The sequence below is a fragment of the Stegodyphus dumicola genome, chromosome 9 (genome assembly GCF_044657685.1).
Source record: "Stegodyphus dumicola isolate Sdum_Otavi_A_Nest chromosome 9, ASM4465768v1".
Classification (NCBI taxonomy): Eukaryota; Metazoa; Arthropoda; class Arachnida; order Araneae; family Eresidae; genus Stegodyphus; species Stegodyphus dumicola.
The window spans coordinates 14242482-14255743 of NC_140776.1; the positions used below are offsets into that span (position 1 = coordinate 14242482).

Consider the following 13262-nt stretch of genomic DNA (forward strand, 5'->3'; position numbering starts at 1 on the left):
AATACTTAACAACTATATAAAAGGCTGATTCCCAGAACTCCTTTTACATAAAAAGTATCCTTTCTTCGTTACTTTTACATCGTATATTCGTATATTATTTATACAGAGTCATATCTAGAGTTTTCAACTCCCGGGGGCAACAGAAGTTTTTGCGCCGCCCCCTTCTGTATGACAAGAATAGAAAACATTTCATTCTAAAATTTCTTATTTACAATTGGAGCTCTCTCAATGCTGCACCTGGGAACAAATATCCCCCCTTGTCCCAACCTAGCTACGCTACTGTATTTATATGCAGCTCCATAATAATTCTGATAAAGAAATATCTACAGTCGCTTCTCAAAACTTTCCTATACCAGATTTTATTTCTAAATATTGCCCATAGATGGCAGCACGAGAAGCATGAATGATGTGTGAACCTGTCAGATCATTCTGAAAGGACAATTGCGTAGCATTTGGAATTTAAAAAACAAATGCTTCTCTTCCAAATTTTTTTTTCTTTTTTTAAAATTTTTTTTATTTATTTATTTTACATATCGAATGAATATTTTCTTAGCATTAAAAGTTGTGATCAAGTTTTGTAATTTTATATTATTAATTTTTACATACATAAATCTTTAGTATGAGGGAAGGAACTGATCCATAAATTCTTCTTTATGCCATTATCTAATATATTCACATTTTAATTTCTTTTTTTATTAATTTTATAAGGAATAGATTCACAAAATATGTAAGATGATACAATATAAGTAAGGATAAATACTACTTAAGAAATTTTTCAATTACGTATTTCTCTAACGTTTTTTAAGTTAAAAAAATTTTCAAATTTAAGATTTACCTGTAGGAATAATAATGAATTATCAAACAGGCTTTTTTACTTGCAAAAGTATTATGAAAGTTCGAGGAAGATAAATTCGACATTGAAAGGAATTTTATCTTAAATTCACTTTGGCAGGAAGCTGCTATTAACTTTGTCAGACATTTGAAAATATAGAATTGCTTAGGTAATTCGAAACCATAATACAATAATCGTCATATGTATTAATGAAATTCATAGAAATATATATTCGTGAAATGTAGTATACTAATGATGTTATATATACCAGTGAAAAATGTTCGCACGAAAAAAAGAGCAATATCAGCTACAAATAATAAATTCCTGGTTTATAAGAAAGTTTACAAGAGGAGTTTTCCAGTTTCCGTTTTAGCTTTAACGATATTTTTAAGGTTTATATGTTCATTTATGTTATCTAATATATATTGAATATGGCAGTTTTGCAAGGAAACATTCTGTCTTCACTTATAAGGATAGATTAATTGCAACTTCAATTAATTAATATTATATATATATATATAATATTAATTAATAATATAAAATATTAATTAATATATATATGCATAAAAGCGAAATATAGTGTCAAATCTGAATGTTTTGGGGGTAGTTTTTGTTGGGCGAATCCGGACACCCTTATCCACAGAATCACTGGAGTGTTGGATATTGTCATAACTATACTAGATTAAAAAAATGTCTGAAAGCTTCCAGGTTTTATATTAAGCCCAAAAGAGCCCTTTTTTCTTGCTGTATTCAAAAGGAATTTGAAAAGTGCTCCATATATTCAAAGTCATTTAACGCAAAATGCCGTTAGACATTGTAGCGTCTTTGCTTTGCTACGCTACAAACGTAGTACCAGTAAGAAATGTAAAGAAACCTCGCGCATGAAATATCCGTGCTTGAAGTTGTACGCGGTGTTAATGGAACGCTTTGAAATCGTGTAGTTTGTTAATCGAAAATTCGTTATAGTTTTACAAACTATGAAAAAGATAAATAAACAAATTTCAAATTTGCATTTCCAGATGTCCATATTCGAGTGGAGGACTTCGTTATTCAAAATTTGATGTCTCTAGTTACCGTTTTTTTTCTACATTGCGAGAAACATGCATACATTCATGCAGATTCTTCATTTTTTAATTTCTTTTAGGGCAACAATTTGAAAAGTGAAACGCCGTTTTATAGTGGACGACGCAAAATGCCAAAACGAAATTAATAGCCTTCTGAGGAAATTGCGCCTTTGTTATTGATATAATTCAACCGTTGCTTAATTGTTTTGAGCTAAATCAGTGTCAGAGTTTAATAGAATTCAATGAATATTGTTACTGAAATTTAATTTAAACAATGTCTGAATTTTCCAAGTGATTTCCCAGTGAGTGCAACCTTTTATGGTTGCATAATCAGAATTAATATCCAGAATTATTTTTGATAAATAATTATACTTGTATGGCAGTATTTTTTACTCTCTCTAAAGAATTATTAGCCGAAAGGGGCGTTAAACATAAAGGGCTATTAGTCTCACGGCATTTCTCTCTCTTTCTGCGTTGATTCATTTTTAAAACCGTTGCCACCAAATATTATCGCCATACATTATATTTAAAGGAACTAAATAATGAAGAATCTGCATGAATGCATGAATGTTTCTCGCATTGTGGAAAAACAACAGTACCTAGAGTTTTCCAGTTTTGAATAACGTAGTCGAACATAAGCACTTGCAAACCCGAATAAGGAATTTGTTTTATTATCACTTTCAAATTTTGTAAAACTTTAATGAATTTTTGATAAACAAACTCAACGATTTCAAAACCAGCAATGGCAACACTCTTCGGGAAAAAAAGAAAAAAAAAAACATTTTTATCTCCAGCGCGCGAGAATGTGTATCGAAAATTCTAAAAATATGCTGTTTTTCTGCTTTTCAATATTTTTGCGATATTGCTGTTGAATTGAATTTGATGTGGTTTAAGTGCGAACTTGATATTTAATAAATAAAGAGAACAACACAAAGCGTTAAAAAAACCCTTTTGAGTGTAATATAAAATCTGAAAGCTTTCAGAATTTTTTTTTTTTTAGTCCAAAGGGGCTTTGTCCCTCAAGGACTATTGTTTTCGTTTTGCGAATTTGCGTTGAATCGCTATAAATGTCCGTTTCACTTTTCAAACTATTGTCATCAAATGTTACAGTCCTGCATTATATTTGAAGAAATTAAATAATGAAAAATCTGCATAATTGTAGGTATATTTCTCGCATTGTGATAAAACAAGGGTACATAGAGCCATCGAATTTTGAGTGACGTAATCCTCCTGCTAATATGGACATGTGGAAGCCCAAATTTGAAATTTGGAATTTGTTTGATCGATTTCATATTTTGTAAAACTTTAACGAATTTTTGAGTAACAAACTCAAGGATTTGAAAGCGAGCAATGGCAACAATCTACGGGGGGGGGGGGAATCTTTTTATTTCCAGCGCTCGAAAATGTGTATCAGAAATTCTAAAGATAGGCTCATAAACGTGGTATTTAATAAATAAAGATAACACACAAAACGTTAAAAAAAAACGCCCCTTTGAACCTAATTTAAAATCTGAAACGTTTCAGATTTTTTTTTTTTTTTCATTAAATTTGTACTGTTAAACCCCTACAAGGTTGTCTAAACTTTTATTTGTTAAATGGAGTGCTAGTTCAATTGCTATCACTACATGAGTCAGAACTTTGCAACTACTGGTCCTCAAGAGTGTAAAATATTTATTCAAACATAGTCCATTAAAAGAAGCTTGTGCTTCGGATATTTGAATACATGTAAAGCCAATAACTCAGTTTTAAGTTTCGCCAGAACACGCGTACCAGATTTATGACGTCATTGAATATAATAACCCAATCGCGTTGCCCTTCGCTTTCCCGCCCCGCAACTTGCCGTTTGCTTTGGGAAAGGCTTGTTCCCTTGAATTCGGTAAACCGTTTTCTAACTATCTGTTCGACATGGAGAGACATAACGATGAATCTGTAATGAAAGTAACAGAAAAGATGACAGCATCCTTCATTACGAAGTTCGTACGAGCAGCGATCGAAAACTTGGTACCGTAATTTCATTGCTATTTATTTTTATCTTTTTTTTTTCTCCTCCATAAATTTCTCACGCCTTATTGCTTGAAACAAAAAAGAATTCATTTCAGATAAAGGGATGAGCTAATTTGTTTTCTCTCATAAATAACATGTTCGTTCGTTTTCGTTCGAAAAGTAAATGATTGTTTTTATTATAAAAATAACTATTGTAATTTTTGTGCACCAATTCAGTCTTTAGAATCTGACCAGCTTAAAATAATTTCATCCTTTCAGAAAACGTTATGCTACAGGAATGAAATATACATGTAAAATTTAATTGTTCTTTTGCTGCGCACACTTATGGAGTGTGTTAGAAGTTTAAATAGCTTTAAACTTCTTTAACTTACGTTCCGTTAGAAGCGTTTATTTTTAATTTTCTGAATGTTCTAAGCTCTCTGCATTTTGGAAAAAATACTTCTGTCGTCGATTGTTAATTCGTATTCTTATGAAAGAGCATTCTGTTCACAAATTCCCCATCTTTTATGGCTTCGAAAAGATTTTGCAATTTTATTTTCTTTATTTTTGATTTAATAGATGAAAGGTAAAATCTTAAGTATTGCTTCCTTTCCTTAACTTCCAGGAATAATACATTTTGCACAAATGAGAAGATATCGTCTGCATGCAACCAATCGAATGTGAACTCATTTCAAGGCATTTGCTCAGATTAAATAATAATTTTGCGCAAATGAGAAGATATCGTCTGCATGCAACCAATCGGATGTGAACACATTTCAAAGCATTTGCTGAGATTATATAATAATTTTGCACAAATGAGAAGATATCGTCTGCATGCAACCAATCGGATGTGAACTCATTTCAAGGCATTTGCTCAGATTAAATAATATTTTTTCTATAAAAGACAAAACTGCTTGAATCAGCCGCTCTGTAAAACCGCTAATAAAAAGAGGTAGAAGTAAATTTACGAAAAAAAATTTTTTAATGTATTTAAGAAGCATCGCAAATTTTTTATTATTGTATTTCGGGAACAAGAATTCATTTTAAATAAAACACGATTTATATGTAACTTAATTTTTTATAATAACTAATTATTTTTAAGTTGATAATTATAAGAGGAAATATTTCAAAAATACAGTTTTCAGAAAACTCAATATTAACTTTTAATTATTTTGAAAATTTACGCAAAATTTTGCTTTGAATATGATTTAACACATCTGTAATTCCAGTTGGATAGCTTATTTTAGTATACTTTTTATGTTATGTGTTTCTGGTGTAGATGTTTCTATCTGAAATACAGATATACCTTATTCACGGATGTTCGTTTTATGTCATTTTATATCAGGAAAAACATGTATTAGTTCTTAGCCCAAAGGGCGTTCGTTAGCCCAGAAAGACTATTAATTTCATTTTGGCATTTTGCGTTGAAAACTTTAAACGTCCGTTTCAGTTTTCAAATTGTTGCCATCGAATATTATCGCCCCGTATTATATTTAAAGAATATTAATTAATGAAGAATATGTATAAATGTATGTACGTTTCCGGCACTGTGATAAAACAACGGTACCTAGAGTGAGTCGAACAATTTCGAATAACGTAATTCTCCACCGAATATGAGCATCTGGAAGCCCTAATTTGAAATTCGTTTTATTATAGATTTCATACTTTGTAACACTTTAACGAATTTTCGATTAACAAACTCAACGATTTCAAAGCGAGCAGTGGCAACACTGTACGGGGGAAAAAATTTATCTCCTGCGCGGGAGATTGTGTATTGGAAATTCTAAAGATATGCTCATTTTAAAATTATTTTGCGACATTGCTGTTGAATTGAATTTTATGGTTTGAGTGCGAAGAACATTATATTATTAAATAAAGGTAACACACGGAACGTAATATAAAATCTGAAAGCTTTAATTTCTTTTTTCTTTTCTTTTGTTTTTTAGAAACTTTTAAGCTTGGCTAATTAAGATTCTCCTCTTAGCGAATGAGCACTGAAGATCTTTCTGACAGCATCACCTTGAAAATGCGGCACAGCTAATTGCGCTTGAATGATTAAAGCCCAACTTGGCATCCGATCCTAAAATAATTAAGGTAATTTTGCGGCTGAATGATGTAATTAAGTTTTGAGAAATCGATCACTGTCTGGGAAGTTGTTCGATCAGAGGATAATTTGCAATTATTATTTTTACCACAAATTATCATTTTGACTCTTCAATATCGCGATGAACTTATGTTTTAAAGTACTTTTGTTCATGTGTCCGTTATTTTACTTATTTTTAATACGTTCCTTAATACACACGAGAAACACTGCAGGAACATATCCAGAAATTTTAAGCACGGTTGCTGCACTGAACTTGAATAGGGTACTTAAAAAAATTCAAAAAAGCGATTAATTGTTAAAGTATTTCCTTTAACAAAAATAATTATGTTGAAATATTTACTTTATCACAGTTTCAAATAGAACATTAAATTAAACAAGAGGACAATCGTTTATGCGGAAGTACAAAATTTAAAAAAAATTAATCTTAAATCACTTTCAGATTTTATATTACGCACAAAGCAGCATTTTCTTTCTTTATACGCACATATACGTTTCGAGAGCCTTTGGGCTAAAAATATTTAAAAACAGCATATCTTCAGAATTTCCGATAGACAAGTCTCGCGCACTAGAGATAAAAAAATTTTTATTTCATACAGTGTTGCCATTGCACACTTCGAAATCGTTGAGTTTTATTTGAGTTGAAATCGGACTTTTTCTGAAATGAAATGCTGATTTTTTTTCATATTTCGAATCTTACAGCTTAAATTATGCATAAATGGTAAATTTTTGCGATAAATTTAAGCACTCGTTTGAAAATTTGTCTTTGTGATAAATTTAAGCAGTCGTTTGAAAAATTTAACCTTGTATTGCATGCATCAAGATGCCCACGATCAGTAACGATGCCAACAAAAAATGAAATAAAGGATAAATATGAATCTAACCACAGAACGCAAGTTCAGGTGCAGCTAACTAGCCCCTTTTAGCGTAGCGTTTTGTGAAGTTTAGTGCCACTAGCTATGCGAAACAGTCGTTCATTCTCCAACGCTTAATTATGAACAAAAAAACTCTATTTTCAATGAAAAACTTAAATAAATTGTCTTCTTAGAGCATTTTATGCATCATTTTCACTTTCAGTGACATTAAAAACTAGGCTGTATCGTGAATGAGCATTCACCAATCCTCAAGTCACAAAAATTTAATCTGATTACAAGTACTACACCTTCTGATTACACGTACTACAAGCGCAGCAGTCATACTTGTAGCACATGTAATCAGTAGATGTAGTACAGAAAGCGGAAGTCATCATTTTGCAAAAGTAGTCACATCTGCGAACATCATTATTTAATCGTGAATTTTAATTGTAACAAATAGAAAGTTTGTTTTCAAATAATGGTACATTATTTTGTGAAAAGTGTTTGAATTTTCGTTGAATAATCCAGGCATTTTCTTTCTAGGGTGTTCTTACGGAGGAGTCGGAGAACAATAATCCAAAATGGACGCTGAGTACCATGGAAAAATATATGCGAGACGAAAGCGAGTCCAGTGTAGCCTTAGGACTCGTATCCCAGTCTCCTCTTCCCAACAGCAAGAGGAGACAACCTCAGGCCGCATACCACCATCAACAACATATACCCAGCTATTCCACCCAGAATGGGGACGTAGTGGAAAGTGGAGGAGAAGAAAGCAGCCCATCTTGGGCTTCTAGTAGTAACACACCTTCCTATGCTAGTGGTGGAGTATCCTTCGATTTCAATTCTAAGCCTGAAGATGGTTGCGACAAAGTAGCTCCCACCATTACCACAACTAGCTGTACTCCAAATTCGACACCTGAAAATGCTAAGAACAGGAAACAATCCGGAGCTGTGCCATTTTCTTTGAGCACTGATCTGCTGGCTGCCTTAAATTCCGATTCTGAACTGTCTGCTGTGAAACCAAGGAAATCTAGGAAGGATTCGGACAGCAGCTTGAAAAGTCAGAGTAAAGGTTCCTCTGCGGCTGGGTCTCGCAATGGTACACCTACCAAAACCAGTAAATTAAGCAAACTGCTGAGAAGGACACACAGCGCCGGCTGCTCCAAAGATGTGCCGGCTCATTCGCAATTTATGAAAGAGAAAGCGGTAAGTGTTTTTTTTTTTTTTTTTTTTCTGTAAGTGGATATGTTTGCCATGTCTCAAATAGTATCAAAAACTAGATCATCGAATCAGATTTCTCTTTATTGTCAAAAATTTTGGATTTCATTTCTTTATAATTACTAATATAGGGATAGCATAAGTGATTCATTCGTTTTGAAAAGGCTATATTTTCAAAAGTATTTTACGTGTACACATGAAAGATATACGAAAGGAACCACAGACTCACCAAGTTCATACACACTTTACAAATATTCAGTATGGTGGAAAAGACACACATATAATCGAGCTCATTCCATACATTTTGCAGCATTGTTGTCCAGATGTTCGTCCTGTCAATTGACCAGATGTTGCGAATACCATAAAAACGCTGTGGAAGATTTTGCGTCAGCAACAAATAAAGCCGGAGGAATACGCCCGTCGATCAGATTTTATCGTCAGCATTGGAGGGCGAAGAGTTTGCCATCAAGATGATATTCAGCGATGAAGTAACGTTCCAGTTATCTGGCAAACTTGGTGAAATAATGAGAAAAACTTGGTGAGTTTTTGGTTATTTTCACATACCGTATACACTCGTGTAATGTCTGTGCTTCTGTAATGTACGCATCCCAACTTTACAAATAAGATTTATGTTAAAAAAAAGTGACCCGCACAATGTCCACATCCCCAAAACTAAAGAATTTCTTACTTTAAAATATATTTTTAGCATCGCCTTTTCCCCTTTATTCAATAATATTAGTCAATAAATATATTTAAATAAAGAATATGTATTTTGTCTTTGGTTGGCGCAAGGGTTGGTTGGCTTTGGTTGGCGCCAGGATGGAAAGCATCTGCTTTCCAACCTGGCGCCAACTTGTCGTAGCATCAACATCCTGGCATCATAGCATCCTGGCGCCAACTTGTCACAGCTTGCAGCTGTTATTCAGTCATGGCATCGGCGCCAGGAATTACTCGGCAGATGAGATAATAAAAGAAGGCAGTTACCTCACTGGCTTCCAGGAAATACTGTTTTGTAATGAAATTACTCTCCTCTCCTTCCTCCTTGGAGCATTCGCATATTTCAAGATTTCTCTTTTCATTCATAGTATCATTCGGAATTTGTGATAGTTAGCAAGTAGCCTGCTTGAAATGAAAAAATACAGTAGCTATATAGCGGCTTCTAAATTGAAAGTTGTAGACTTTGCGCAGGAAAATGGAAAAAGAGCAGCAGCAAGAGTATATAAAGTGGACGAAACGTGTGTGCACAATTGAAGCAAAGAGCGTGATCAACTGGCGGCAACGAACAAAACAAGATGTGCGTTTCCTGGTTCGAAATGCAAGTTTCCGAACTTAGCAAAAAATAGTTCCGTATCTTCGTGATATGCGGGCTCAAGGGTACGCAGTCACTCGGGAAATGTGCCAAATAAGAGCGCTTGCTGCGGCACGAGAAGAAGATATTCTTACATCGCAATTCAAGGCGAGTTGTGGCGAATGATGAAACGAAATGGATTTTCATATAGTGCGTGAGAACAGATTTTTTTTAAATAATGTGTGCAAGGTATTATAAGAACCGACGTTTATTTAATTTTTATAAAATTAAACATTAAAATTGCAAGTATTGGTTAATTTGTGCTTCTATATTGCGCTGCTGGGCGAACTAATACGCGCCGAGTGTTGATAACGTAAACAGGGTCATTTATGTTATATGTGTGGATGGGAGAAAGTGAGTTTGTAAATTTTAGGTAGCTATTAGACAACTTTAAATTTGATACTTTTATTACTTATGCCATTTTGTTCCACTTAACTTGGCTGTTTGAAATGAAATTTATACCCAAAATTTCTCAAGATAAAAAGCGCGACATTTGAACGACCCGTGAAATGTCCACGCCTGCATTTTCGTAATGTAGTTTTAGTAAAAAAAAGTGCGGTCATTACCTGAGCATATAAGGTAGTTTTTCTGTGCGTACCCGTAATACTTTTGAAAATATATCCTTTTCAAAATGAATCATTTATACTAACCCTGTATTTTAAAGTACTCTATTTTCATGAGAAAAGGTGCAAATTATCTCCAAAAAATTTAAAATAAACTTGAACCGATCACAAAACTTTATAGTCGGTTAACGTTTGCAGTATTTCTGTAGTACTTCATAAATGAGATATTCTGTAGGAATACTTTCTTGATTCAAAATCAAGAAAAATAATTTTTTTCTTGTCCGGTTAAAGTTAGTAGTATTTATACAGTATTTCATAAATGAGATATTTTGTAAGAATGCTTTCATATTAAAATCAAGAATCAGTAATCAGTCAACCAGGAATATTTTCGGGATTAAAATCAATAGATACGAGTATTATGTAAATACTTCCTTGCTTAAAAAAAAAAAAAAAGGAAATATTTTTTTCTTGACCTGTTAAAGTTAGTAGTATTTATACAGTATTTCATAAATGAGATATTTTGTAGGAATATTTTCTTATTAAAAGCAAAATTCAGTAATCAGTTAAGCAAGAACCAATTCTTGATTAAAATCAATAAAATATTTTGTAAGAATACTTTTTTGACTGAAATCAAAAACTTTTTTTATCTTGACCGGTTAAAGTTAGCGGTATTTATTCAGTACTTCATAAATGAGGTATTTTGTAGGAATATTTTCTTGATTGAAAAAGATAGTGAGACACATAAATTTTAAAATAAAGCAATCTAGGAAGTTATTTTTCAAAATATCAATAAATAAAAAAGTCTGAGACGAAATACTTCAATAATTGTTGGAAATTTTTTTGCCCAAATTGAACAAGAGTTTAAGTCATAAACTGCAAATTTTTTTTTTATTGTTAAGTTGTTATGCTGTTTTCTTCTAGATCATTTAAATAAAAACTGATATGATAAATTAGTTTAAAAGACTTTCCATGACGATAACAGCGCAGCATGCTCTTTTCAGGCTTTAGTAATTGTAAATGGATATTTTCATAATGATTTATGAGCGCAAGTTAGAAAGAAGGATAATTTTTACTTGTATATTTTTTATTAACTAATAATTTTTTGCTGAAATAGTAAGAAGGAAACTTAGGATAGAAAATTAAGGCAACTTATAGCACCTAAACAGAATTTTAAACTGACATAGTTAACGAACAAAGGTCATTAATAAATCATTTTTTATAAAGTTTTACTGGTAATTTTTCATTAAAAGTATAATCTAAAAATATTAGAAAAAAGAAGATAAGTAACTGCATGGCCTTATCTATAAAAAAACTGCTAAGTTAATTATGAGATTATTTTTTTCACTTTTGTTAATCTAATACTCTTATAGTGAAAATTATTTCTTTTTCTGCTTCAGTTTATTCCTAAGTATTAAGTTTCCTTCTTCCTCTTTCAGCAAAAATTTATTAGTTATTAAAAAATATGAAAGTAAAAATCTTTCTCTCCATCTTGCGCTCACAAATCATTATGGAAATATCCATTTACAATTATTAAAGCCTGAAAAAAGCATGTCTGCGATGTTATCGTCCTGCGATAATTTGCCGACACTTTATTTTTTACCGCGATATTTTTGACAACGATGTTTTTAAACTGCGAAGTTTTTGAACCGCTTTATTTTCGACGACGATATTTTGTACCACGATGTTTTAGAACTGCGATGTTTTCTCCGCTACGTTTTCGTATGCGATGTTTTTGACCCGATGTTATCGGCGGACACCCGTAAATGAAGCAATGCACAAAAAGCTATATATAGTTCTTTGCATACGGTTTTAAATGTATTTCTCTGCTTATTTTATTATATTAAATCTCTTACTAAATATGAGAGAAAATTGGGACCAAGAACATAAAACTAGTATTACTGAATGAGTACGATGCTTTCGGCGGAAGTAAAATCTCAGGGAAGATATTGCTTTTCGGCTTCTGCATAAAACATTTTACTAAACAAATAAATGTGCGACATAAAAGGACTACACAAAACACTTTTCTAATTAAAGTTTTCGGAGTTAAGATGTGATTGATCTCGCATCCATCGCTGAAACTTTTGAATGCAGGTGAATATTTTAGATCACATGGATAAATTAAATACTATGAAGCTGGAAAAGAATAATGGATATAGACTAAGTTAGGAAATGAAAAATCATTCCATTGTCGTTCTCGGATACCATATTTCTATTTTATTGTTTTTTGAATCAAAAGCAGAAATTAGCAAAATGAAAACAACAGTTATAAATGCAGGATGGGCACAAAATCTTTGATAAATAACAAATATGTGATGCCGCGTTGGAGTTTATTTTAAAATAACATGACTGGAGTTTATTTTAAAATAACATGTTTATTTTAAAATAACATTTTAAATAACATTTTAAATAACATTTTAAAATAACATCCAGCGAAATATAATCCATCATAAGTATCAAAAATAATTCCAAGTAATTTATTCACAATTCACTACTTTAAATTAATATTGATATAATGGAAATTTAAATCTGAAGTAGCAAAAGTGCTCGAACATTGCTTTCGAATTTTTCGAATTTCCGAATTTGCAGAGCTTGATTCATCCTAGCACAACTATTTCTCAAAATAATGCTTCACTTTTTTAGCCCAAAGAGGCAGTTTGCTCAGAAAGACTATTAATTTCGTTTGGCATTCAGTGTTAATTCACTATAAACGTCGAATCGGTTTTTAAATTGTTGCCACCCAATATTAGAGCCCTGCATTATATAAAGAAATTAAATGATGAAGAATCTGCGTAAATATGTCTATGTTTCTCGCATTGTGATAAAAAAAAGGTACTTAGAGAGCCATCCAATTTTGAATAACTTACGTCTCCACACAAAAATGGGAAGTCAAATTTGGAAATCGTTATATTATCTATTTTATTTTTTGTAAAGTGTTTATGAGTTTTTGATTAAGAAGCTCAACGATTTGAAAGCGAGCAATGGCAACATTGTATGGAGGGAGGAATATTTTTATCTCCAGCGCACGAGACTGTGTATCGGAATTGCTGAATTAAATTTTAGGGTTTAGTTTTAGTGAAGAACATTATATTTAATAAGATGCAGAGACATTAGGTTATTTCGAAAGCAGGAGAGATGAAAAATGAGCAACGCCTTCGCCGGGACTCGAACCACGGGCCTGTCGAGTACGCGCCGAGCGTGCTGATCACTACACTACGAAAACATGCTAAGAAAGTGGTAGAAATATCTTATAAAGGTAACACACAAAACGTTAGAAAAACAAAGGTAACACACAAAACGTT

The 13262-nt window shown here is 32.3% G+C and overlaps 1 protein-coding gene across 2 annotated transcripts in view; it reads left to right on the plus strand.

The window, feature by feature from the left end:
• LOC118186179 (regulator of G protein signaling 2-like) overlaps positions 1-13262 on the plus strand; it is a 325142-nt gene that overhangs the window by 145165 nt on the left and 166715 nt on the right. Inside the window, exons 1-2 of one of the 2 annotated variants that reach the window (XM_085823245.1) lie at positions 3770-3897; positions 7378-8040. In XM_085823245.1, the coding sequence (XP_085679371.1) occupies positions 3802-3897; positions 7378-8040 (759 nt within the window). In that variant the 5' untranslated portion in view covers positions 3770-3801. Of the gene's footprint in view, positions 1-3769; positions 3898-7377; positions 8041-13262 lie in introns of those variants that run through there. The other variant, XM_085823246.1, reaches the window with a different exon arrangement.